General features: G+C 40.5%; 7 protein-coding genes and 1 non-coding gene across 10 annotated transcripts; 3 read left to right on the plus strand and 5 right to left on the minus strand.

Annotated features, from left to right (window-relative positions):
- Positions 1,934-2,544, minus strand: LOC109947448. Its single transcript, XM_020557441.1, has 2 exons — positions 2,502-2,544; positions 1,934-2,418 (listed from the first exon to the last, which is right to left on the minus strand). The coding sequence occupies exons 1-2, from the start codon at positions 2,542-2,544 to the stop codon at positions 1,934-1,936; spliced, it is 528 nt and encodes a 175-aa protein (XP_020413030.1).
- On the plus strand, positions 4,810-6,788 carry LOC18786039 (putative ankyrin repeat protein RF_0381). Its single transcript, XM_020556383.1, has 2 exons — positions 4,810-5,947; positions 6,212-6,788. The coding sequence occupies exons 1-2, from the start codon at positions 5,120-5,122 to the stop codon at positions 6,593-6,595; spliced, it is 1,212 nt and encodes a 403-aa protein (XP_020411972.1). The 5' UTR covers positions 4,810-5,119; the 3' UTR covers positions 6,596-6,788.
- Positions 7,097-9,217, plus strand: LOC18785917 (peptide-N4-(N-acetyl-beta-glucosaminyl)asparagine amidase A). The gene has a single exon (XM_007218877.2). The coding sequence runs from the start codon at positions 7,227-7,229 to the stop codon at positions 8,970-8,972; it is 1,746 nt and encodes a 581-aa protein (XP_007218939.1). The 5' UTR covers positions 7,097-7,226; the 3' UTR covers positions 8,973-9,217.
- On the minus strand, positions 9,145-13,469 carry LOC18785492 (probable methyltransferase PMT23). Of its 3 annotated transcripts, XM_020558351.1 has the most exons (9): positions 12,954-13,469; positions 11,817-11,951; positions 11,399-11,548; positions 11,042-11,312; positions 10,823-10,933; positions 10,460-10,631; positions 10,128-10,364; positions 9,768-9,962; positions 9,209-9,594 (listed from the first exon to the last, which is right to left on the minus strand). In XM_020558351.1, the coding sequence occupies exons 1-9, from the start codon at positions 13,374-13,376 to the stop codon at positions 9,390-9,392; spliced, it is 1,899 nt and encodes a 632-aa protein (XP_020413940.1). In that variant the 5' UTR covers positions 13,377-13,469; the 3' UTR covers positions 9,209-9,389. The 3 variants fall into 3 exon arrangements, with proteins under 3 accessions (XP_020413941.1, XP_020413940.1, XP_007220560.1); XM_020558352.1 differs by lacking the exon at positions 12,954-13,469 and having other exon boundaries at positions 9,145-9,594; positions 11,817-12,918; XM_007220498.2 differs by lacking the exon at positions 11,817-11,951 and having other exon boundaries at positions 12,954-13,463.
- On the minus strand, positions 13,675-16,716 carry LOC18787100 (eukaryotic translation initiation factor 2 subunit alpha homolog). Its single transcript, XM_007218193.2, has 7 exons — positions 16,134-16,716; positions 15,688-15,744; positions 15,522-15,608; positions 15,282-15,428; positions 15,073-15,177; positions 14,256-14,354; positions 13,675-14,033 (listed from the first exon to the last, which is right to left on the minus strand). The coding sequence occupies exons 1-7, from the start codon at positions 16,515-16,517 to the stop codon at positions 13,878-13,880; spliced, it is 1,035 nt and encodes a 344-aa protein (XP_007218255.1). The 5' UTR covers positions 16,518-16,716; the 3' UTR covers positions 13,675-13,877.
- On the minus strand, positions 16,796-16,877 carry TRNAS-CGA. Its single transcript has one exon. It is a non-coding gene; the product is annotated as a tRNA-Ser (tRNA).
- LOC18784858 (protein MID1-COMPLEMENTING ACTIVITY 2) lies at positions 16,963-19,608 on the plus strand. The gene is made up of 7 exons (XM_007219287.2): positions 16,963-17,727; positions 17,896-18,254; positions 18,326-18,438; positions 18,514-18,585; positions 18,676-18,782; positions 18,871-18,964; positions 19,051-19,608. The coding sequence occupies exons 1-7, from the start codon at positions 17,260-17,262 to the stop codon at positions 19,104-19,106; spliced, it is 1,269 nt and encodes a 422-aa protein (XP_007219349.2). The 5' UTR covers positions 16,963-17,259; the 3' UTR covers positions 19,107-19,608.
- Positions 19,325-23,863, minus strand: LOC18785898 (multiple inositol polyphosphate phosphatase 1). Its single transcript, XM_020556819.1, has 11 exons — positions 23,500-23,863; positions 23,141-23,228; positions 22,489-22,782; positions 22,014-22,172; positions 21,680-21,820; positions 21,495-21,551; positions 20,961-21,099; positions 20,662-20,766; positions 20,334-20,524; positions 20,055-20,096; positions 19,325-19,970 (listed from the first exon to the last, which is right to left on the minus strand). The coding sequence occupies exons 1-11, from the start codon at positions 23,607-23,609 to the stop codon at positions 19,809-19,811; spliced, it is 1,488 nt and encodes a 495-aa protein (XP_020412408.1). The 5' UTR covers positions 23,610-23,863; the 3' UTR covers positions 19,325-19,808.

A 23,936-nucleotide genomic window follows, 5' to 3' on the forward strand; every position in this document is an offset into this window, starting at 1 on the left:
GCACTTGTCTCACCAACGACGTTTTTCTTTCCAGGAAGTACATGTCCCTCTTTGGGGGCATTTGAATTATGAATTGTGGGCTCTCTATTTATTTCATTTGGATTCATTTTGTCCATCAACTTCCTCTTTCGAGGAACTGAATCCTTTGAGCCTAGTGGTCTGCCACGCTTCAGGCGTGCAACAGATGAACCATTTGCTGGCACATTGCCTTGTCCATTATGGACATCAATCCGTGCGGGTGCATTTGCAGCTGGGATATGAGATTTCGTCACCTTTGCTGCATCATTAAATGCATCTGGCATCTGATTTGCAATACTTTAGAGGTGAACGATCCTTCTCACTTCGTTTTCGCATTGAGCAGTATGAGGATCGGATTGAGACAATGTGGATACATTCCATGATAATTCATGTCGTTTTTCAGGAATGAGTTTGCCTTGTTCTTTAGACACAGATTTTTCTCCACCTAATGATGGGAAGATTGTCTCATCAAAATGGCAATCCGCAAACCGTGCGGTAAAAATATTACCCGTCAGGGGTTCCAGATATCTGATGATAGATGGTGACTCAAAACCAACATAAATTCCTAATCTGCGTTGAGGGCCCATCTTAGTACGTTGCGGTGGTGCAATGGGCACATATACCGCACACCCAAAAATTCTTAAATGTGAAATGTTTGGTTGATTCCCCAATACGAGTTGTATTGGAGAATATTGATTGTTGGCGACGGGCCTCAATCGCACAAGTGATGCTGCATGTAAAATGGCATATCCCCAAGCAGAAACTGGCAACTTTGTTTTCATTAGCAAAGTGCGTGCTATCAACTGAAGGCGCTTAATTAAAGCTTCTGCCAAGCCATTTTGAGTATGCACATGGGGAACAGGGTGTTCAATGTTAATGCCTAGTGACATGCAGTAGTCATCAAAAGTTTGAGATGTAAATTCACCAGCATTATCGAGTCTGATTGAGTTAATGGGATAATCTGGGAATTGGGCTCGTAATTTAATTATCTGAGCCAAAAGTCTAACAAATGCCATATTTCGAGTAGACAAAAGACAAACATGTGACCATCGAGTAGATACGTCCACCAAGACCATAAAGTACCGAAATGGTCCACATGGGGGATGAATAGGTCCACAAATGTCCCCTTGAATTCTCTGCAAAAATGATGGAGACTCAACATCAACCTTCGGTTGTGATGTTCTGATCACCAACTTCCCTTGTGAACAAGCTTGGCAAAAGATGTCACTTGATAACATAATGTGTTTAGTCAACAAGGGATGTCCTTTAGAGTTGGTGATGATTCTGCGCATCATGGTGGATCCAGGATGACCCAACCTATCATGCCAAAGCTTAAAAGCATTTGAGTCAATGGACTCTTGGTCCATGACACTATGTGCCTCAATTGTCCGTATGGTTGTATAATACAACCCTGATGAGAGTGCACAAAGCCTCTCCAGTATACGCTTTTGGGTATCACTGGAGGTAATGCAAAGATATTCCATGTTTTTCTCTTTCTTTGTTTCAACATGGTAGCTATTCAAACGTATATCTTTGAAACTCAACAAATTCCTTCTGGAGTTAGATGAATACAAAGCATCTGGAATGGACAGTATTGTTCCATTTGGTAACATAATTTGGGCTATCCCTGAGCCTTCAATCAGATCTGCAGGACCTGATATGGTTGTTACCTTTGCTTTTGTAAGCATTAATTTTGAGAAATACTTCCGATCTTGAAGGATCGTATGAGTAGTCGCGCTGTTTGCGAGACAAATATCTTTGCCATAGCCTTTGTTTTGAGGGCATCCATAATTTACATCCATGCCTTCAAATAAGCACACGCACACTGTAATCAATAAAGAAGAAAAAATTACCACTTTTATTGGATGAAAAATTAAACAACACTTCATCTAATACAAATAATACATTAAGGAATTTAATCTAATTCGGACTCAGAAGCTTCATTCCCTTTTTCAGTAACAAAGTCAGAAACATCCAGATGCGTCTTGTTTAGCTGACGCGATATTTCTGATGAGCCATCTGTGGCTGGTGGAGCATGATCAATATAATTTATCTCCACTTTCCTGTTCTTAACTGAAGCTTGATAAAGATCCGCCAAATGCTTGGGCGTACGACATGCGCGCACCCAATGTCCCTTTGCACCACATCTGTGACAAGTGCTTTCAACATTTCTAGGCACATGGTTCATCTGTGCCTTTCCCTTATTACGGGATGTATTTTTGCCATTCGTGGATGGACCGCTCCTTGGACCGAAACCCTCTGAACGGGCACCACGATCTTTTCTGCTTCCTTGCCAGCGGCCACGCTTGCCCCCTCGCCCACGTTTGTGGATACTACCACGAGATGAAATGACATTCACTTCCTGAGATGCAGCATTTATTTCAGGAAGTGGTGCTGAGCCTGTTGGGCGAGATTTGTGATTCTTTAATAAGAGCTCATTATTCTGCTCAGCTAACAATAGGCAAGATACAAGTTCCGAGTACTTCTTGAAACCGCTATGTCTGTATTACTGCTGAAGGAGGACATTTGAAGCATGAAAAGTGCTCAGAGTTTTTTCGAGCATATCCTCCTCAGATATATTTTCCCCACATAGCCTCATTAATGAGGTAATTCTGTGCATAGCAGAGTTATACTCGGACACTGACTTGAAATCTTGAAATCTCAAGTGAGTCCATTCGTATCTAGCTCTTGGGAGAGTCGCCATCCTCTGGTGATCGTATCTTTCACCTAGAGCTTTCCATAGAACCAACGGTTCATCAACCACCACATATTCGCTCTTCAGCGCTTCATGGATGTGGCGGCGAAGAAAGATCATGGCCTTCGCATTCTCTTCAGGCGAAACATCATTCTCATCTACAATTGTTTGTCCGAGGCCATTGGCTCGTAGATAAATTTTGGCATCCAGGACCCATGATAAATAGTTGTCCCCGGAAAGGTCCAAGGCAGCAAACTCTAGTTTTGCCAAGTTTGCCATCCGAAACTTTAGGCTCGAGATCTGGGACATTAAGCCACTTATTAATAGGAATTTCAAGCCCTCATTATTCAGGTATATTAATTGTTGATAAAAATAAAGTGCTATGAATTTGCTAGTATGGACGATAAACCCGCACCATACCTTAAATAAAATTAAATATGCGGTAAAGTAAATTGCTTGCTGTATGGACGTTAATTCCGCACCATACTTTAAATAAAAGGAAATATAAAGTATGAGGGTTAATTCCACATCATACTTTTAATAAAAGTAAATGTACAGTAAAGTAAATTCATAAAGTATGAGGGTTAATTCCACATCATACTTTAAGTAAGAGTAAATGTGCTTGTATGGGCACTAATTCTGCTCCATACTTTTAAATAAAAGTAAAGGCATGGACGATAAACCCGCACCACCCTTTTAAATAAATATTGCCGTATGGGTAATATACCTACTCCATACCATAAATAAAATAAATGTGGGGATAAAAACCTCCACCTAATGTATAAGAAGTCCATAATATATCATATATTGTGGGCAATATAACTGCGCCACTATTCAAGATATAATAGATGGGTTTTAAGATCACACCATCATTTTATTACAATAATTTGTGTTACAATGCGATGGGTAAAAAATTACACCACCATAAAATAACAGGACGGGGTATAAAACCACGTCATTCCAAATTACGTTACAAAGAAGTAAATTAAACAAGCATGGATGAAACAACATAGAAATTGTGAGAACACAAAAAAGAAAGTTTGCATGTCGTCGTAGTAGTAAAGTGAGAGTAGACATATGACAGAGAGGAGACAGAGAAATAACTACATAGTGTTGAGTTGGGAAAAATTCAAAAATAAAAAGGAGAGACTTTCGTGTTGATAACGTGTTATAAAACTAGAATAATCAGTGATGAGAAGTACCACTATAATATTGGGAGTGGAATTATATTTCTCTTTGTAGTGTTTACACTGACAGAATTTCTCCTCAGATAGACTCCACTCTTTCTCTTCTCTCTGACTCTCACTCTTTCTCTTTCTCTCTTCCGTTCTTTCTTTCCTCACTCTTTCTTCTCTTCTTTTGGTGTGTATTACAAGTGAATGAGCGAGCCTATTTATAGACTAATCTTCCCAACATAATGATTTCATCTTTTGACTAATCTTCCTTCTTTTCTAACACCATCATTTCTCCTTTTGACTTCCATACTCAATACAATCATTTTTCTTCCATCATTTCTCTTTATGTGGGCTTCACCAATATTATTTACAACAAATTTTTCAATATCACGGAGAGCCTCTTAATGGAGAAAATTTTAGTTACAACGCGAATAACATTATTTTATTGTTTTTGATTAATAATACTATGCTATATGAAAGTGTTGTTACGCATGTCACAACGTTATTAATCGGAGATAATAAAATAGTATTATTTATGTTTCATGAAAGTCTCTCCCCTCTTAATGATGTGATGAATTAGGTATACACAAACCTTCAAATTAGTAAGGCTTGATATAATTGAGTTGTGAAGTCTTTCCACATGCTAGTTGCCAAATTTGTTAAGTCAGCATCCTCCAAATTAGTTACAAGCCTTCTAAAACTTTTGATTTGGGACGTAGGCATAAAGTGGAGAAATTACCGGGGCATTGTTATATCGACATATGATATTATTAATTTATATATTATAATATGAGTAAAAAATAAAATTAATATGTTATGAATTTAATATCTAATATAATAAATAAGTACACATGTAACAGATACACTAAAAAATTTCCTGAAGATTATCTTACAATTATTTTTCCCATTTGACACCAACTGTTTTGATATGTACCGATGCTTATTAGTGAACTCTCATAATTTAATTATCTTTTGGCTGTCACTATATGTGTTTTATTTGTTGATTTTTTATTTGATTGATGTTTTATTTTTTTATTTTTTTATTTTTTTATTTTTTTATTTGCGAAAGGATTGATGTTTTATTTGTTGATTGGTCATTAAGTCTTCTTTTTAACTTTTTAGTACCCACCTTATATTTTTCGTTGGCGAGGCAAAGGACAAAAGTCCGTGAATCCAAGGACGAGTGGTGGGACCCACAGAATCACGTGAGTAACCGTATGTGCCAGCGCAAATGCCAATGTCCTTCTCCCCCTCCCACAAAACTCCTCCTCCTTCATTCAGACAATTCACAAATCTCCAGGCCTGTTATCCAATGGAGAAAAAACTAGTACAAGTTTCAGAGCAAGAGGTTCGCATAGATTTTGCACTCAACTGCAAATGCCGAGCTAACGTGCGCCTGACCTCCCTCTGCGCCACCGCCCCTGTAGCCTTCAAGGTCCAGACATCTTCGCCTCACAAGTTCCTCGTCAAACCACCCACCGGTTTAATCCCTCCGTTATGCCACGTTACCTTCCAGGTCATCCTCAAGCCTCAGGCCCAGCTTCCGCCCACCTTTCCTCGCTCGCCGTCCGACCGATTCCTCATCAGAACCTCCGAGTTCACCCGCGACTCCGAGTCCGAGTCAATCAACCAGTGGTTCTCCTCCTGTTCCCGCGGCTCCTCTCACGACCTCAAGCTCAAGGTTGCCTTCGTGGGCCCCTTTCTTCTGCGCCACGCTGTCACTTGCGGGGACTACAACGCCGCCCGGAATATAATCAAGCGGCAGAGAACGATTCTCACCGAGTTTCCACCCGGGGATGCTGAGTCGCTCCTTCAAGTTGCGACCGAGTTGGTTAACCCAGAGGACATGATTAACTTGCTGCTTGAAGCTGGATTGAGGATCGACGCACGTGTGAGGTCCGAGCAAGTAAATTACGAGGTGGATTCCAAATGGGCATCCAACGGACACGAGGAGCCACAAGTGGCAGCGGCCTGCGATCGATTGGATTTTGGTATGGGCTGCCGGAATGGAGTATGTGATAACCGCCGTTCGATCCAACATGCTGCTTGTGATAAGGATGTAAGTAGTTTTACAAAGACAAACACCTTAATTTTGTTGGGTTTGATTTGAGCCCAAAGACTGATGGGTTTCCATGAGGGTCATCTGGTTAATATGAGGCCCAATTTAATTTCATATGCATTTTGTTCTTTTTGATATGAAACAAGTGCGAACCATTTTAAATTAACTAAGGTGAAGGGATACGAATTTAGGTGCAAACGGGGGGACTATGTGACGAAGAATAATGATTTGATCTTTGATTATGATACATTTTTGGCCATGCAGAAGCTAGAAATGGGAGAACTAGTATTGATGGCGGCAAGACGAGGAGATTTGAAGCATGTTGAATTGCTGTTGCAAAATGGCGCAGATATAAATTGCTGTGATCAATATGGCTTGACATCCCTGCACGCCTCAGCCATTAAAGGCCACAAGGATATTGCTCTGATGCTCATCGAATTTGGGTTGGAATTGGAATGCCGAGACAGCGAAGGCCATGCGCCCTTGCATTTGGCTGTTGTGGGCGGGAGCTTGGAGACCGTTGAGATGTTGGTTCAGAATGGGGCTAATGTCAATGCCAAGAGCAACAGCGGCGCCACCCCTCTGTACATGGCTACGGCAATGGGGTATGATGATATCACCGAGTTTCTTATTAGCAGAGGAGGTTAAATGGTTAATGGAGCAAATGATTTGCAATTAACATCTTAATTAGCAAATGGTTTGCAATTTTCATTTATTTAGTATGGATACGTGAATTAGGACAGTTGGTTTATACAGTGACTTGTACCGAAGCTCGAGTCCCTATCTTCTAAATTAAATTAATTTAGAATAATTGGTATAAATAAATCAATAAAACATTTCATTATCATGCGCAGTGTTTCAATTAGATTAATGGAAAGGGATGAGAAAAAGGAAAAAGATGGACGGAGCCAATTTCATAGTATTGGCGCTATTAACTAGGAAACTTCACTCTTTTGTATTTTTTTCAAGGAAAATGCTAGGGAGACCAACTTTAGATACCAACTTGTGTACCAACTCTCTAATAGAGTGTAGGACCCATTGTATTGGTGGGCTCCACCTCTATTAAAGAGTTGGTACACAAGTTGGTATCTAAAGTTGGTCTCCCTAGCATGACCCTTTTTTCAATTGGCTTTTGATTGTTTATTGTGAATTTGTTGCAACTAATTTCATAATTTCAGATTAAAATAAATAAATATAGATAAAAGCCAAATAAAATGAAATCCCCCTGCAACCGTTATTTTGAAGTTGACCTCTCACTCCACTGCACTGCTTCGCAAAAATGTACGGCGTACTCCTCCTGCTTCTCCTGTTCTTCACAAACCCAGCCTCACCTTCCTCCTTCCCAGATCGTTTTACCAAATCCCTATCTGCCAATCTTCTGAAACACAAGTCCCAAGAATACCTCGAGCTCGGCCATCCCCTACCGTTCGATCAGCTGACCCCATCCTGCTCCCACCGAGTCCTCAGGCACTCCTTCGCCAACACCATGAATAGCCCTCCCTTCTCCACCGGCTACTCCCCGCCGTCCGATTGCCCATCTCCCTGGTCCCACATCGGCCTCGAGTTTCGCGCCAAATGCAAAGGCGAGCAGTACGACCGGATAGTCGGCTTGTGGCTTGGCGGCGCGGAGCTCCTCCGCACCAGCACGGCCGAGCCGACAGAAAAAGGAATCTTCTGGAAGGTTCGAAAGGACATCACCAGATACTCCTCTCTCCTCGCGCGCTGCCGCCTCAACCTCACGATGATGCTCGAGAACGTCGTTGACCACGTCTACACCGGCGTTTACCACGTCGAAGTCCATTTCCTTTATTACAACCGAAACGTCGCCGTTACGCTTAACCCCGTTATGAGGATTGCTTCGATAATCCCATATCAAAATTTGGGAACTGTTGCTTACGAACCGGCCGATTTGATCTTACCGATATCCGATAACGGAGATAAAGGATGCTGGTTCCGAATCGAGAGCGAATCGGATTTCCACTCCAAGGAAATCCGGATTCCACGGAACACACGACGACTCGTACTGGAGCTGTACGTGTCGTTTCACGGGAACGACGAGTTTTGGTACTCCAACCCGCCAAATTTATACATCACAACGAACAACTTAGCGACCGGGCGCGGCAATGGAGCTTACAGAGAGGTTTTCGTGACAGTCGACGGCGAAATGGTGGGTTCGGAAGTTCCATTTCCAGTGGTGTTCACCGGTGGCATCAACCCTCTGTTTTGGGAACCGGTGGTGGCCATCGGAGCCTTCGACCTTCCTTCGTACGATTTGGAATTGACGCCATTTCTGGAGAAGCTTCTAGATGGCAAAGCTCATAGCTTTGGAATTGGAGTGGCTGATGGGATTTCATATTGGCTTGTGGATGCCAATTTGCACATTTGGTTGGACCATCAATCAAAAAAGGTGAAGGCCAAATCAAGCGTTTTGCCTCTGCCTCCTGCTATTGAAGTGAATCGAGGTACCCAGTTTAAACAGCTTGATGGGGTTTTCAAGATCAGAGCAGAGAGAAGCAGTGAGTTTGTGGGATGGGTTAAGTCCAGTTCAGGCAACTACACCACCACATTCTCCCAGCGGTACAATTTCAAGAGCTCGATTCGATTCGCAAAGAACGGGACTTATAAATTGGTGAAGCAGAAAGTCAAGGCCAAAAGGGAAGTGAAGGTTGAGAATGAGAAAGGTGCGGTGGTGCTTAGGACCAGAGTTAGGAGGAGGTACCCTATCAATGTCATCACTGCTACTTTACCTGGGTCTCACAAGGACACTTATGTGTTAGTCACAAACATGTCGCATTCCATGAAGGAGAAGAGCTTGCATGGAGACTATTCGAGTCAGGTTTATAACAGTCAGGATTCGAGAGGGTGGATGGAGGTGAAGGATCACTCTGTTCTCTCTGGAACTGCAAATACTGAGCAGAGTTTTCGTTACAGTGGTGAGTTTGGTTGTTATTCAAGAACTGTTGGTACAAGTGATGGCAACCTCATCAGGGATAACTCCACCTTCCGTTGTTTGTCTGTCTCATGATGATTTTGTTTCCATTGGTTATCTTTCTCTGTTGCAAGTTTTCATGGCTTCCAACTCCTATCCATGTATGAGTTTTTTTCTTATTTAATCTTTTCCGCTTATCCCCTTAGTCACATTGCACAACAAAGTGCATTTGGTTTATGCTTAATAATGTATAAGATTTAGTCATCTGTGTCTGTAATATGCCTTCCTTTTCATTTGTATTTGTCTCAACGAGAATGAATACAAGGCATAGATTGTAAAAATGCCAAAAGCTGTGTCATTACCACTATGGAAATAATTTCTTATCTATGACCGCGGATGCTTATTTTGCAAGTCAAAAGCTAAATATTCAAAACTTTCTACTTCTATCTTACAATTGATTAATATATGATATAAGATTGATTGTACAGGCGAAAAAAAGATCAGAACCTTCATTCATGATTTACTTGAACCTCTTCCTGGACGCCAGAAACCTTTCTTACCAAAAAGAAACTGATCTTTGTGGACGGCTGTCGACCAGTGAAGCGAATGCAAAATTGGCCTCATCTTGTTTATCATTTCCATTGTGTCCTGAACCACTAAATACCCACCAGGCCTTAATATGCGATCCATTTCCACCACTACATCTATCATGTCGCATCTGACAAAAGCGAAGACTAATTACAGCCAAAATTGTTGACCGTGGCATAGATGAAAATAATATTGACATGCTGTAATCATGTTTCAGTGTTTTCGTTCGTCAGATGTTCTATAGCAGGTAGGTACTGGCAAGCAATCAAAAGGTCACAAGAGTAGTGTGAAATTGTATCGTACCTTTGCGAAAGGTTTTCAAAGAGGAAACTGGAATGCAGTAGATCATATGTTCGAGGGTAGGTATTCAAAGACTCGCACCAGTCATGGTAAATTCCAATCAACCCTCTGTCGAAAATGACAGACAGAGTATCTGGTACATGAACGGGGACGACATTCATTACCCAGAGAAGTTGATCGGTAAGTGCCGCAGCAAATCTGAAAGGCACCACCCGAAAAAGAGGACTGGATTAGAGCAACAACAATAAGCATACTTCCAAAAATAATAAGCACTGGAATGATCATCTAACACCAATGACTAAGTAATGATGATACAACAAAAGTAAAATATGGAAATAGCAACTACTCATTTGCTAAATTTACCCTCCATAACCAGCATTCATATCCATTACATTCCGCACACTTGACCAGTTAATAGCAGCATTGTTCGCATAGGCATCTGACACAAGTGCAGACCAATGTATGGTGTCCTTGTAGAACATTTCCTCGGCTTCTGGATTAGTAGCTAGGCTCGGAGGTTTACTGGTAAGCCTGTTGGGCCAGGGTAAGGGCCAGCTAGATCGAGGTGGTAGGGTAACACAAGAACTGAGTGGCACATACCTGTAACACAAACTTAGACAAGATTTAGGACAAGTCTAAAGAGTACTCTTCTTAGATAAGCAGTAGCAGCAATACGAGAGAAGAGATATCCTTACCATGAACTGTTTTTCTTGTCTTTAGGACCACAAATAGGTGGTTTATTTTCTTTGCGTTTAAAATATCGTACAAATGAGATGGGCTTCCGATATATTACAAGCCCAATTCCAGTTGAATCAACAGTCTTAGCGACAACATCCCAGCACATTGATCTTGTCAGAGCCACCATAGCTGGAAGAAACATGAATATACATCCAACTTAGATCGGCTTAACATATCTTCACATTTTATAGTAAATATTGCTGCTAAACTCCACACTAATTATATGATGGATTTAGAAGCTTCCATGAAATGTAGTCCAGTAAAGAAAATAGAAGGTGACCAGAGGGATAAGTGAGAGAGAGAGGGATCAGATTACGAACACTTCCATACACGCTTATCTCTATCATCATCACGATAAACCGGTGTAGCAGACCATATGAAAAAACCTCCAGGCCTAAGAATCCTGTTGAGCTCCAATAGTGGTTTCCCACCTACACTAACCAAAACCATTAAAATTAACAGAGAGAATAAATAGGACAGAGAAGAAATGAATTAAGAAAGAACTTCAAACTCGAAAGTGATTTATTTAGACAAAGTACCATCTGCATCCCAGTGAACCCTGCACCTTGCACAATGAATCAAATCATATGCATTGTCGGGAAACGTCAGCCTTTGTGTTCCAATAACCGAGAGAGTAGCAGGAATTCCCCTTTCAAGAGCAAACTGTATCTGAGCTTCATGTTCATCTTTTGGGGCAAATGACATGGTAATAACATTTCTGTCCAGCAAGTAGCCACCAAAGCTAGCAACACCACAACCAACATCTAAAACAACCCTTACATGCCTCCCCCATTCAATAACTGGTAAAGTCTGGAGTGAAACAGAAATAAAAAACCATATAAAAAATTTCAAAAGCAATGTAAAATCAGAAGTGGCAAAGGCGGGTAACCCTGTACCTTTTCAATGAAGTCAGTGTAGTGATTAACTCCTTCCTTAAACTGAGTACCACCGCCAGGAAAAATAAGGTAATCATCAGACTTCTTTACCCAATTTTGGTCCTTCTTGTACTCAACAAGCTTTGGGTGAGGAACATTGTCATACCATATCTAAAAACAAAGAAAATCACCAATACATTATTGAATGCTGCAGTAATCAGGATATGCCACCAACTTCACATTTCCATAAAATCATGAAAGTTTTTCTTGAACAATTAGATGTTAAAGTCGATTGCTTAAAATATCTACAAGCTATACCCTTTGGATTTGAATCTTGACATAACATAGTAACACACCAAAATACCCACCTTCTTCATTGAAAGCAATAAACCCATTTGAGAAAAACCAGAAACAAATCTTACCAAAGTATAAATCTCACCATGTCCCTGCTCTCAGGCCACGGAACCGGCACCTTGTAACCTTTCGGAAGCGGCTCCAGACACCTGGGGCTCGGCTGCGGGCAATACCGCTCGCGATGCTCCATATGCCTTCTCGATTTCAAGGCCTTGATCGCCTGGAAATTGTCCAAGCACGGTATGTAATCAACAGCCACCGATCCCGTACAGAGTCTCCAATTGAAATTCACAGAAACAGGGATACTAGTCTCATCCCAAACGGGACCGTTTTGGATGGGCGGCACTGTGATGGGGTTTGAGGTGTCCGCGGGTAGAGGAGAAGCGATGACGATGGGTTGTGCAGACGACGACGTGTGAACATCGGAATAGAAGAAGAGAGGGTCAGGGGTGTTGGTGTTGGTGAAGAGGAGGACTGAGACGCAGACGAGCAAGAGTGACAGTGTGAAGATGAAAGGGAATTTTCGCTCTTTGAAAAAGCTTGGGACTGAGATGCCCATTTCTGAGAGTTCTGTTCCTCTCTGCGCGTTAAAGCTTACTTTGTTGAATGTGAGAGAGAAAGGGACGTATATTTATACGGTGCAGGCCAGCTGATCAAGATTCAAGATTCAAGATCGAGAAGAGTACGCGGTATTTCTAGCAGGATTTCGAAAATCCGACGAAGAGAAGACACAGGTTTTCGACTCTGCAATTATTTTATTTCTATTTTGAACAGCTCGTCTGAAAATTAAAATCAATCATTTAATAGCACTCACTACGAATCTACGATTACGATTTTGGTTAGAGTAAATTAGAGTATTAGTTTCTGAATTAGATTCTTATATTAAATTCCTAGATTACTTAGATTAAATTATTTAATTCGGTTGGTCCATTTCAGTTTAGTTATTAATTATGTTAGTATCTGAATGTGGTGTGCATGTGAAGTCCGCAATTTCTTTGAATTTATAAATATCATAATAGGTTTTCGGTTTGAAAAGCTGAATTATGCCCACTCCTAGTACAGAATTGTGCCCATGCCACATTTCCGCAATCACTTTCTCCAAATGAGAAATTATGAAATGTGCTTAACACATACCAAACCAAATATGAAGTACCACTACCCACCTTATCCATTCAAAGCAGGAAAAAAACAGAAACAAATCTTACCAAAACATAAATCTCACCATGTCCTTGCTCTTAGGCCACGGAACTGGCACCTTGTAACCTTTGGGAAGTGGCGGCAGACACCTTGGACTCTGCTCCGGGCAATGCCGTTCACGACGCTCCATATGCCTCCTCGTCTTCAAGGCCCTGATTACCTTGAAGTTATCCAAACATGGTATGTAATCAACAGCTCCCCAACCCCTACAGAGTTCCCAATTCAAAGTCACAGAAACAATAGTGGCTCCATCCGAAACGGCACCGGTCTGGAGGGATGGTGCTGTGATGGGGTTTGAGGTCTGAACATCGGAGTAGAACAAGAGAGGAGAAGAGGTGTTGGTTTTGGTGAAGAGGAGGATTGTGAGGCAGAGGAGCAAGAGCGTGAGTGTGAATATGCATGGCAGCTTCCGCATTTTGGAGAAGCTGGGGACTGAGCTAATTCCCATTTTGCTAGCTCTGTGTTGGTGTGTTTTAAAGCTTTGTTGAAAATGAGATAGAGAAAGAAAGGGACGTATATGGAGTGGCCAAGCAGCTTATCAAGATATCCAATGGAGAAGGCTGTATTTCTATCAGGATCTCACAAAGGTCGAGACAGTATAAAACTGGGCAATTGTTTTATTTCTGTTTTCAACAGCTCGTCTAAAAATTATATCAATCATTTAAAAAGTAAAAATAAATAAATCCATTTGCTCACCAATACACACACACGCGAGAGAGAGAGAGAGCAAAACATATACACGGGAGGGCCACAAAAAGTTTATCCATTACTGTTTTAAAGTATTGAACTATTAAGGTGTCAAGTATCCTCCAAAAAACTCTGCTCAATAAGGTAAATTGCCAAAACATCTCGATGATAGGATACTTTGAAATTGGTTTTATACAACTGTTAAAAAAGGAACTTGCTTGAGGAAAATGGTAAGCCACTATCTATCCCACAAAATTCTTCTTCAATCTACAACGCCGGGGCCCGCACCTTCCACGTTAACTTCTCCCATTCCAGTGTCTTCCTCTTCCTCACTACCCTCATCACCACTGACCTCCTCATTCTCCTGGCGAAGCTTAATCATGTGTTCAGCAAGAAGTTTGTCATCCCGTTCACTCACCTACATCAGTACACCATATTAGACACAAAAATGAAAAAAAATTATATGCCAAGTCAATTAAGATTACTATAGATATGAAATTCAATGGTATGAAGTATCGAAAATAAAAACTTCTGCTAAAAGATTGATAAGCATTCAAAGTCAGCTGAATATAAAGAAACATATGGAAAACCAAAAGACTTATAAAAGAGACAAAATATAAAGAAGAGGGTTGACACTCACCACTCTGGGTGCCTCCTTCACTGCTAATTTCCCCTTGTGATGTTCTATCTCTTGCGTGCAAGCTTCAATTGCATTGCTTAGAACTGCTATTCCTTGCTCCTGGCCAGCCCGAACAGAAATTATAAAATTCATTAGCAAAAGCGGCAAGCGGCAACTATCATTGTGCTTCACAACTGCCTTTGGGGAAGTCAGCAGAAACTTCTACATTACTAGGTGCCTGAATATAGTATCTTTAGCAGAGAAGTAATAACTAATGCTTTGTGGGCAGGAATTGGAAAAATGGATGATACAAATCAAGCAATGAATAAGAACCATAACATTATGTAGAAATTAAAATAGTGCTAGAATGGGAAGGTTGAATAGTCCCATAACTACATTCGAAGTTGAAATTGAAGCTACAGACTACTAAATGGATATTGGCCAGACCGTAAACCTACAACGCAATATAGCACCAATGCAGGAAAAAAATGTGGGAAAAGGATGTGATCCTCTGAGCAGCCATCAGGTAATATCTTAACTGACTCAAATTCAAAGGTTCAAGGTACAAAATTTGAACACTCTTAACTAGGGGAAATCAGTGCAAGGAGGAGATATATTCTTAGGACTAATGTTTTTTCTTTGGCCAGGCAGGAAAACAAACATTTATAACCTGAATATCAAACAGTTTGCTTCTTAACAAAAAAAACATGTCATGTTGATAAGGGACATTATCAATATGCCAATATCTTGCTTGGTGGATGATCAAGTTTACCGCACAGTAATCATGCAGTTGAAACAATAATTGATCGACTCAAGATTTAAATCAGTGTCAGCAAACCTTATTAAGAGTCTGTGTGGTAAGAACATAAAGTGGAGGAGCAACCAATTTAATTTTCACAGGACAGTCATTATTGCCTGCAGCTTCTGCTTTCCGCATGGCATCCTGCAAAAACAAGAACAACATGTATGTACAAAATCAAAATCCAGCCATAGAGAAAGCATCATGAAAGAAAAATAAGCAGATTCCACAGAAGGACAACACAAAACCTTAATGTGAAGAACACCATCAAATTGGAAGCACTTCATTTCAATATCAGCTCGGATCTTCAATGGTTGTGGGGTCATTCTTCTCCTAATATTCTTCACCAAAGACTCTTTCACTTCCTCCGACACAGCAGGAACCACCTTAGTGACCTACAAATTAAGATGTAAGGAAGTATCACACCTATGCATATGCAACATAAACAGGAGAATATGACCCAAAATCCTCACACAAACAGGCATTACCTCTTGTCCATCAGGGCCGGTCTCTTTGACCTCACGTGTGAGGGCACTAAGAACTGAATCAGGATCGGTCACAATTATTTTGAAAGCCTGCACAAAGTAATAATTCATGTTCACTACTGAGAATTAACACCACAAACATACATTGAAAGATGGTGAACATCCTCACCTCAAAAGCATGACCATATTTCCGGTATAACGGCCAGGCAATATGGACATACAGCTCCTGTAACAAGTAAAGTCAATTAGTGATAGGGTAATATCCTATGAAAACAATACATAACAAACAAAACAGGTTAACCACCAGTCAATCAATAATTTGTTTGAGCATGCCTCTAAATAGAAAACATGCAGACCCAATTAACGCTATTTAAACAAACCGAAGCATCTACCATTACACAAAACGCAATTAACATTAACATAATATCGAAAATTGCATTCAAATATGGGTAGTATTAAAAAGGTATGCATAAATTTCTAAGTTTTGTGGTGCTAATGCTACACATCAGACCGGCATAAAAAGCCTGATGTTCTTCTCCAAAGTTAGAATTCATACAAAATTCAGAGAATTCAAAACAGCACAAAACCAAAACAACTGAAATTACACCAAAATACCTCCAAATCGATGCCCAAAGTCTCGGCCACATGGCGCATGATGGAGTGGACGAGCTTGCTCTTGTTGTACCTCTCCTCACAGGCCTGGATATCCTCCTCGGAAACCCTCCTCTTACTCAAATCAATGTAGCCCTTCTCCTTGTCGACCCTGAGGACCATGACGGGCTCGATTCGGCCCACCTTGATGAGGCTGCTGACACTTCGAATACGACGGCGGGAGAGCTCCGAGAAGAGAATCATGCCCTCGATGTTGTTGTACTCGAGGAGCGAGACGTAGGCGCCCATGTCGGCGATGTTCTTGACCTGGATCATCACCGCCATGTCTACCTCTGGGTACCTGGCCTCGTACATGCGGCACTCCAAGTTCGGTGCGTGGGAAGCCATGGTTGTTGGGTCAGGGTTTTGAGAGAGAGAGAGAGAGAGAGAGAGAGTGTGTGTGTGTGTGTGTTTGTTTCTGGGAAATCAGTGTGCTTGGCGCGCCGGAAAAATTGAGGGTTAGGGTTTTGAGCAGAGATAGCGTAGACGTTCAGAAACTCAAGTTAGTACCGGAAAGGGATATTTCTTGAGCTTTCATTTGATTTCTTATTTTTTGTCGGCGGGTATAGCCCATCAGGGACCAAGGCCCAAATTTAAAATGTACCCCAAAAAAAAAAAAAAAATTGCGTCGACAGCAGGATTCGAACCTGCGCAGGCAAAGCCCAACAGATTTCGAGTCTGTCTCCTTAACCACTCGGACATATCGACTACTTGAGCTAAAATCCACTATATAATCAAATCATTTATTTTGAATCTTGACATTTGATACATGGGATCTTTTGCTTATTACAATTAAAAGCATTCTGGAACTTTAGTACAAGATGCATCAATGCTAGTAACTATGATTAATTAAAAACAAAAACAAAATTATTTGTTTGTTTTTTTTACCTATTATTAGTCTGCATTTGAATATATATATTGCGCTTATATTTTATGACAACAGTCATCGGTCCATTTCCTTCCTCACAAAGCAAAACCAAGAAAGAAAAAGATAGAACCGATTGATAAAAAAGCATTCACGACACACAAAGCAAACAAAGTTGCACCACCATTGCTACCAAAGAAAAAAAGAAGAAGAAAAGCAAAAGATATGTCACTTGCATTTGTCCACATAGTACTTCCTTGGTCCTTTGTATCAATATCAGTTTTCAAAGCTTCCAGAATGGCAAGCTTGGCTTCTGCTCAGGCATCATCAAGGCTAGACGCTCTGAGTCTCACAAACACGATCGTATCCTTGGCTCGAAACGCCAGGACACACCGCCACAACTGTGGGCAGCTCGCTGAGCACGTAGGGATGATAGGAAACTTGCTCGAGAAGATTAAATCAACGGACCTGATGAAGCTCCCAGCTACAAAGGAGCCGTTGGTTGGTCTTGAAGAGGCTCTTGAGAAAGCACTTCAATTAGTGGAGAGTTGCAGAGACAAGAGCTGTCTCTACATGCTTGCCATGGGGTGGAGTGTAGTGTATCAATTCCGCCAAGTCCAAGCTGAGATTAACCGCCACCTCAGTCTCCTAGTCCTCCCCATGATTTCTCTGCTTCATGAGTTTCGCCTGCAGGTACGTCTTAGTAACGCACTTTCTTTTTAGACGGTCTGACATGTGATTTTACCATATATCACAATATATAGATTATTTGACAAGATAACGTTTTCGACCAATATAAACAGGCTGGATTAATGGATAACTAATTATAATTAATAACTGGTTTTGTGACTGTGAATCCAGAATTTGAAGGAAGGCCTGCAGGCCATTGAAGAGGATCAAAGAATGTATACACTTGAGGAAGAGGACATGGAGGCCCAGAATGTGGTATTGAAACCTGATAGAACAAGGACAGATGCAGAGATATTAGAGAAGTCATTGTCTCCAAAATATCCTAACTTGACTTTCAGTGAGGCACTTCAGGAGGAGAAGGAGAAGCTGAATATTGAATTGCAGCGGTCAAGAACGATTAACGACGGCCCCGATCAATGCAGAGTGATTGAACATCTTATTGATGTAGCAGAAAATGTGGTCAGTGGTGTGCTGCCTGGGAAGAAAGTTGAGAAGCTTCTTGTCAATGAACCAAGTTATGTGGTATCAGGGTAAGTGTTTGAGAAACTGGGAAGCTTCTCTGGCTTGTTATTTGGTGGGGTTAAAGCATTTTATGGCACAGGTACATAACCAATGCCAAATCCATCTATGGAGACCATGGCTTACGGCCAGAGAATGAAGGGCGGTTCGGGTGGCAGGCTGATCTTTTCAGTTGTTGCAGCGAGCCTTGTCTAAGTGAGTTTCTCAGAGCCATTATCTTCCTTCTAAACTCTCTCTTTTCTCACTGTGTAAGTTACCATGTTTCAATAGGCCTGAAGAGCTGCGTCTACCCTTGTGGAACATTTTCATGGATAGCCAATGTGGTGTCAGAAGGAAAAATATGTGAGCTGTCAACATCTGTACATTTGATAGTGTGATTTCCATGTGGTTCTTCTAATTGATTTGATTTTAACTATTTCAATTTTACCACAGCTCGTGAACAAGCAACCAATAACCTAATAGCATGCTCTGTTTTTGGTGCCTGTTGCTGTTACACTTGCTTTGTGAGAAGGAAATTGCGGCAACTTTTTAACATAGAAGTATTCATAATTCATATTCTATTTCACTACTAAAAGATTAGGGTTTTGCTATCATTTATCTTAACTAAGATTTACTGTTTGATTACAGGGAAGTTCTTGTGATGACTTCTTCACTCACCTCATGTGCTGCTGCTGTGCCATGGTTCAAGAACGACGAGAACTTGAACTCAGAAACTTTGAAGGTAGGTGCCATTAGAAGTTTTTCTTTGTTAGTCTCCTTCCAACATTTGTAGCTCTGGCTTAGCTTTGTACAAATTGCTGGTTGCAGGTTGCAGAGGAACAAATATGATCGTCCCACCATCATTACAATGCATGAATGCATGAATCCTTGGGTGCCTTGTACTACGTCTTAGATGCATGTAAATCAATTTATGATTCCAATCCAACAAATTGGCATGAATATCCTGTTACATCTTTTTGGCTTAAGTTCACATATAAAGCTCCTGAACTAGCCCATATGCTCTAGAATTTTCATGAACTTTGGATCATGTTTTACCGACATAAAATCCACATAGTTTAAAACAAATGCTCTGGAACACAGAAAAGTAAAGATATGGTTCACGCATAAAGAAAATATCATCCAACTCTCAGCTCCTTTTTCATCTTTGCCCAAAAGAAAGTTACAGTCTCCCTATTTGGTTGGCATCGAAAGTGCTTTAAGACAATCAAATTGATAGATCCCTCAGTCAATACTTTCCATTAGAATAAAAAAGCGTAAAAACAAATGTGCAAGCTACTCCAGAAGTAGTTAATACGTGTACGACATCCATCTCTCCATGAACACCAGTCCCAGCAAGGCAGAGAAGCTGTTTTGTTATGAGCAAAACTACAACACGACAATGTTACAAAATTTACTACTCTACCGCCAGCCTCAGATAATTCAAACTGCAACAAGACGAACGGATTCAGTATTAGCAATTGTATCAATCCAAAACAGAGGTCTGCTACAAGAAAGGGCTGCTGTGAATCCCAGTCACTCAAGGTAGTGCAAGAATTATCCCTCCCGCACTTGAAAACAAGAAGAAACTACAATTCATCGAGGGAACTTTTATCACCATTCCCCAGTGAGAACATCCAAGGGAACAGTTGAGATAACTTACTAGCAACAGGCTTCTGCTCCTGTTGTTCTAGTTTTACATCGCACATAGAATTATAGTCATGCTTCAAATGAGGAGCAACAATTCTTTCCTGGAAAAACACAAATGGTAAAATGAGAATGAGCTGAATGATCATATCTATTAAATGTGAGAGTAGGGTAGAAAGAAATAGTACCTTAAACACATCAAGTGGACAGAAATCAGTACCATCACAACCCTAAACACCAAAACATTATTATCTGAGAATTCAATACGAGGCAAAAACAGAGAGCTATGCATTACGACTGAAACAGCTGGCCATTATTCACCATTAAAAAGAGATGTATGAAAAGAAATTTGTAATCCGATACCAATTGTGTTCCTCATGAAATCTTCTAAGTTCAAAAGTGAAACGAAGGTCTGGAATCCGAAAATGTTCGAGAAAGTTAAAATTAAGTAAAGAATGGGGCCTTACTGGCATTGGAATGGGATGTTCATTGTGCAGCACTCGCACAAAGTGCTTGTTTGATGTGTTGGCTGGACAACTGTACAGAACCAGCATGTTATTCCCACCAAAAGGTGCCACAGTATGGCCCCTCCAATTTCTCTTCTGGGGAGGCTTTGGAGGGTGTGGCAAGGCCTGTTCCCTCTGTATTTTTTCAAATTCTGAAACATAGAAAACATAACCCGTACTATGAGAACAGAATATAGAAGAACCCATATACATGAGCATTTAGATTCCCACCTGCACATAAACCAAGATCATGCAAACGAATTAAGAGTTTACTGAAGAAATCACTCACCAGATCCGTCAAGAAAAAGTCCAAGTAGGCATGAAAATGGAATGACAGTTTCTGCATGTGCGAACCTTAGTCTCGCCTTCTCATAACTACCAGGAGCATGTTTTTCTACAAAGAAAAGGGGAGGGGGAGAGAGTGAGTGAGAATTGGAATACCAGAAATCATATAGCTTACACACAACTACATAATGCAAAGAATTCCACATTTAAGTGTAGTCCAAATAGACACTGACATATCCATGAGGTTTAATAGTCCTCAGTGACACAGTATTATCCAGTTATAACTGCGCACTATTGGGTTACCTTCTTCAGCCTTAATAGCCTGCTCCATGGACTGCACAACATCTTCAAGTAAGGGCACTCCCATTCTATAGTTTATTGATTTACCATATCCCTTTAATATAAAGGCCTCCAAATCATCTGTCCATTCCAGCAAAGAAACCTAAACACAGAAGACTTTTTTCATGTAAATAAACTAACAAAAAACCATTGAGATCACGTGTTTACTGATATTACTAAACCACATCAAAGGGGAGGGGGCAAATTACTCTAATGCATTCTTCAAAGATTTTTTTTTTTTTGTAATTCAATTTCAGCACCAATTCACTTGATGTGCCCTCGCCATTCATAGATGTAACTACAAGCCAAAAGGCTAGTATTCATCATGTAACTAGTTTCATTCATTTTAGTCGTCTTCACAGTATCAGAGTCATGGCTTATCATATATGTTCATATATCATATTCAGGTCCAAACGAAAAATGTTATACAGAATAACCTGATTTTCATGGAATAATATAAGAAATTTGGTTAATCTTGACAATAAAAAATTAGCATACCTCAGAAGGGCTTAAAAGTGCACAAGCTTGATCAACTATATTCAACAAGGACGCTTCCTGCCAAATAGAACAAACCACAGATGACCATAAAATCAATTGCACTTCAGGGATAATTAATTCACAAGCTCAGTCCACGAGAGCAATAAAATGAGTTTTGTGTATGAAAACAGAAAGAAAGCAATCACCTGTTTGCACAGAAACCACAGAGAAGTTGTATCCTGCCTTGTAAAATTCAACCTGTAGCGCCTTCTTAATGCTGAAGTTATTTCATCATAAACAGGTTCCTTAAGCTTATCAACAGCAGGCTCCTGACTTTTCTTAAATGCCTACATGCATAAAAGTCATAAAAGTTTTCGTCAACCACCATATACAGCACAGAATTGCAGATAAACCAATAAAAATGGGGGTTATGGCAACCCAGTCCAGCTACACCCAATTCCACCAACTAAGAAAGTGTAATCAGATTGTGTGCGTTGCACGTGTTCAAAAATCAAGGAAAAGATCAGGATGGCAGAATACCTTGTAGTTTTGGCAACAATCATGAAACCTTAGCTTTGTATCACTTGCACGGCTTTCACTGATTACAGCAAAAGCTCGATGACGCCCTGGTCCAAGACTTCCTTTCCCACTAAACAATCCCATGCCAAATGCCACAGCACTGGCTGATGCCCGAGGGACCTATCACATTATAAAAAAGATGCATAAGATGAAAGGTTCAAACAGAACTGACAAAAATCTGAGGCTGATATTCACAGCCAGAGAGATCTAATTAACTTCGATCATCTTAAAGTCACAACTTGAAAATAAGAATTACTCCAAACATTGCAATAGAAAATTTCCAAGTTAATAGATGACTATTATGCCATGTTCAAAGTTACCAACAACCTATAAAACAAGGCTGATCATGGCCATAATTCATCACATATAGGAAAAATATACTTGAATGCTCTAAACAAAAAGAAAAGAAAAAAGCCCTAGAACAAACAAATCTTACCTGTGTTGCCTTTATTGCATAAACATCTGGATGGTAATCATCATTAAACAAATTTGGAAATCTTGCTCGAGTCCTGATCCCAAGATCATAGAGTTCATCCTCTCCTTGGATAATTAATTCTCCACCTTTCAGTTTTCCTTTCCAAGGAGATTTCCAACCCTTTAACCAACCAGGAAGTTTTTCCAAAGACAGGTTCTGTTCTTCAGCTTCTCTCAGTAAAACCTCCAGATGAGTTGCCAAGTTGTCCAACTCTTTAATCCGCTTTTTGGTAGGAGAACGAGTTCCATGCCTTGCCTAATAATAGAAGTTGCATCAGGAGCCATAAATGTGAAACTCTCTAGTTCAGGCATTTAAAAATAAATGTCGCTTGTGGAAAGCCAGCAAGCTAATCTTAACAAACGGGGTAGGAGTCATGCTTAAAAAGAATCACATCTGATAACTAAATATGCAACCAGAATACATACATACATACATACATACTTACAGACGCGAACACAAAGTTCATACAAATCTGAGTAATTCCTGATAGCAAAATTTATTACTGCCTCTTTGTCTAATTGAAGTTTGAAACACAAACACTGAACACACAAACAGTTGAAACACAAATGGAAATTTGGAAATTGGCAATGACAATGTCAAAAAATAAATTTACCACAAGATTTAAGTGGATGGGAGTACATCCATTTGGAATCTTCGATGGAACAAATGAACTGTCCGCAATGCCTTTAACGACACCGTATCTGCAACAAAAACCCATTAGTTATTTCTCTTTCCATGATAATTCTACCCTCTATTGCTTGAAAATATTATTTCTTTAATTTAAATATGGAAAAAAATTGCAACTTGAAACACTTTCTGCAATTTACTCTTAACCAAGCAGACGGCTAAGCAATAAGAACCAAAAATCTAGTAACGACATATCGATTCACTAGAACACACTTAAATATAAATAAAAATGTAATAAATTCGTAATCAAATGAATGGGAAATTTTGATTTTGTGAGAGAGAAACCTGGAAACAGTAGAAAGGTGATGGCGAACATCGAAAGCTTCTTCTTCGGCATTTGAATGAACGAGTAGCGTTAATAATACTAGCAGAACAGCCGCCATGGCCCGCTTCATCTTCTCCGTCTCAGTTTGTCTCTCTGCGTTAAGGACCTGAAGAAAGGAATAATCGGGAAATGTAATGATCAATTTCTCATTTAAATATAGCGTTGAACTTTTTTTTTAGGCGGTCCATACTGCTTGAAAGTTGGAAGTGGCGCAACTCGCCCCGTCTCTGAACGCCGCGTGGCTAAACTTTTAGTTCGAGCGGTGGCGCGGTCTAACGGGCCACCTCAACCGCGACCGGAGCTGCAAGTGGGCCAAGTACCCAAAATGGGCCAACTCAAAATCGGATCCGGGCTTAGGTGGAGCAGTAAGTTGAGGCCCAAGTAGCCGTTGGTCCCT

The sequence above is a fragment of the Prunus persica genome, chromosome G2 (genome assembly GCF_000346465.2).
Source record: "Prunus persica cultivar Lovell chromosome G2, Prunus_persica_NCBIv2, whole genome shotgun sequence".
Lineage (NCBI taxonomy): Eukaryota > Viridiplantae > Streptophyta > Magnoliopsida > Rosales > Rosaceae > Prunus > Prunus persica.

Coding starts and splice junctions, on each gene's coding strand:
- LOC18787100 (XM_007218193.2), bottom strand. CDS start 16,517: ATGGCTTCCCACGCACCGAACTTGGAGTGCCGCATGTACGAGGCCAGG. Junction 15,609..15,687: donor AATATGGTCATGCTTTTGAG/GTGAGGATGTTC, acceptor TACTTTGTGCAG/GCTTTCAAAATAATTGTGAC. Junction 15,178..15,281: donor ATGGTGTTCTTCACATTAAG/GTTTTGTGTTGT, acceptor TTGTTTTTGCAG/GATGCCATGCGGAAAGCAGA.
- LOC18785492 (XM_020558351.1), bottom strand. CDS start 13,376: ATGGGAATTAGCTCAGTCCCCAGCTTCTCCAAAATGCGGAAGCTGCCA. Junction 11,549..11,816: donor GGCCTGAGAGCAGGGACATG/GTGAGATTTATA, acceptor CTTTGTTTTTAG/ATATGGTATGACAATGTTCC. Junction 11,313..11,398: donor ACACTGACTTCATTGAAAAG/GTACAGGGTTAC, acceptor GTTTCACTCCAG/ACTTTACCAGTTATTGAATG.
- LOC18785917 (XM_007218877.2), top strand. CDS start 7,227: ATGTACGGCGTACTCCTCCTGCTTCTCCTGTTCTTCACAAACCCAGCC.
- LOC109947448 (XM_020557441.1), bottom strand. CDS start 2,544: ATGTCCTCCTTCAGCAGTAATACAGACATAGCGGTTTCAAGAA. Junction 2,419..2,501: donor AGACATAGCGGTTTCAAGAA/GTACTCGGAACT, acceptor CTCGCCCAACAG/GCTCAGCACCACTTCCTGAA.
- LOC18785898 (XM_020556819.1), bottom strand. CDS start 23,609: ATGAAGCGGGCCATGGCGGCTGTTCTGCTAGTATTATTAACGCTACTC. Junction 20,525..20,661: donor ACTTTTTCTTGACGGATCTG/GTGAGTGATTTC, acceptor TCTATGTTTCAG/AATTTGAAAAAATACAGAGG. Junction 20,097..20,333: donor AACATCCCATTCCAATGCCA/GTAAGGCCCCAT, acceptor TTTGGTGTTTAG/GGTTGTGATGGTACTGATTT.
- LOC18786039 (XM_020556383.1), top strand. CDS start 5,120: ATGCCAATGTCCTTCTCCCCCTCCCACAAAACTCCTCCTCCTTCATTC. Junction 5,948..6,211: donor ATGCTGCTTGTGATAAGGAT/GTAAGTAGTTTT, acceptor TTGGCCATGCAG/AAGCTAGAAATGGGAGAACT.
- LOC18784858 (XM_007219287.2), top strand. CDS start 17,260: ATGTCACTTGCATTTGTCCACATAGTACTTCCTTGGTCCTTTGTATCA. Junction 17,728..17,895: donor TTCATGAGTTTCGCCTGCAG/GTACGTCTTAGT, acceptor CTGTGAATCCAG/AATTTGAAGGAAGGCCTGCA. Junction 18,965..19,050: donor TGAACTCAGAAACTTTGAAG/GTAGGTGCCATT, acceptor TGCTGGTTGCAG/GTTGCAGAGGAACAAATATG.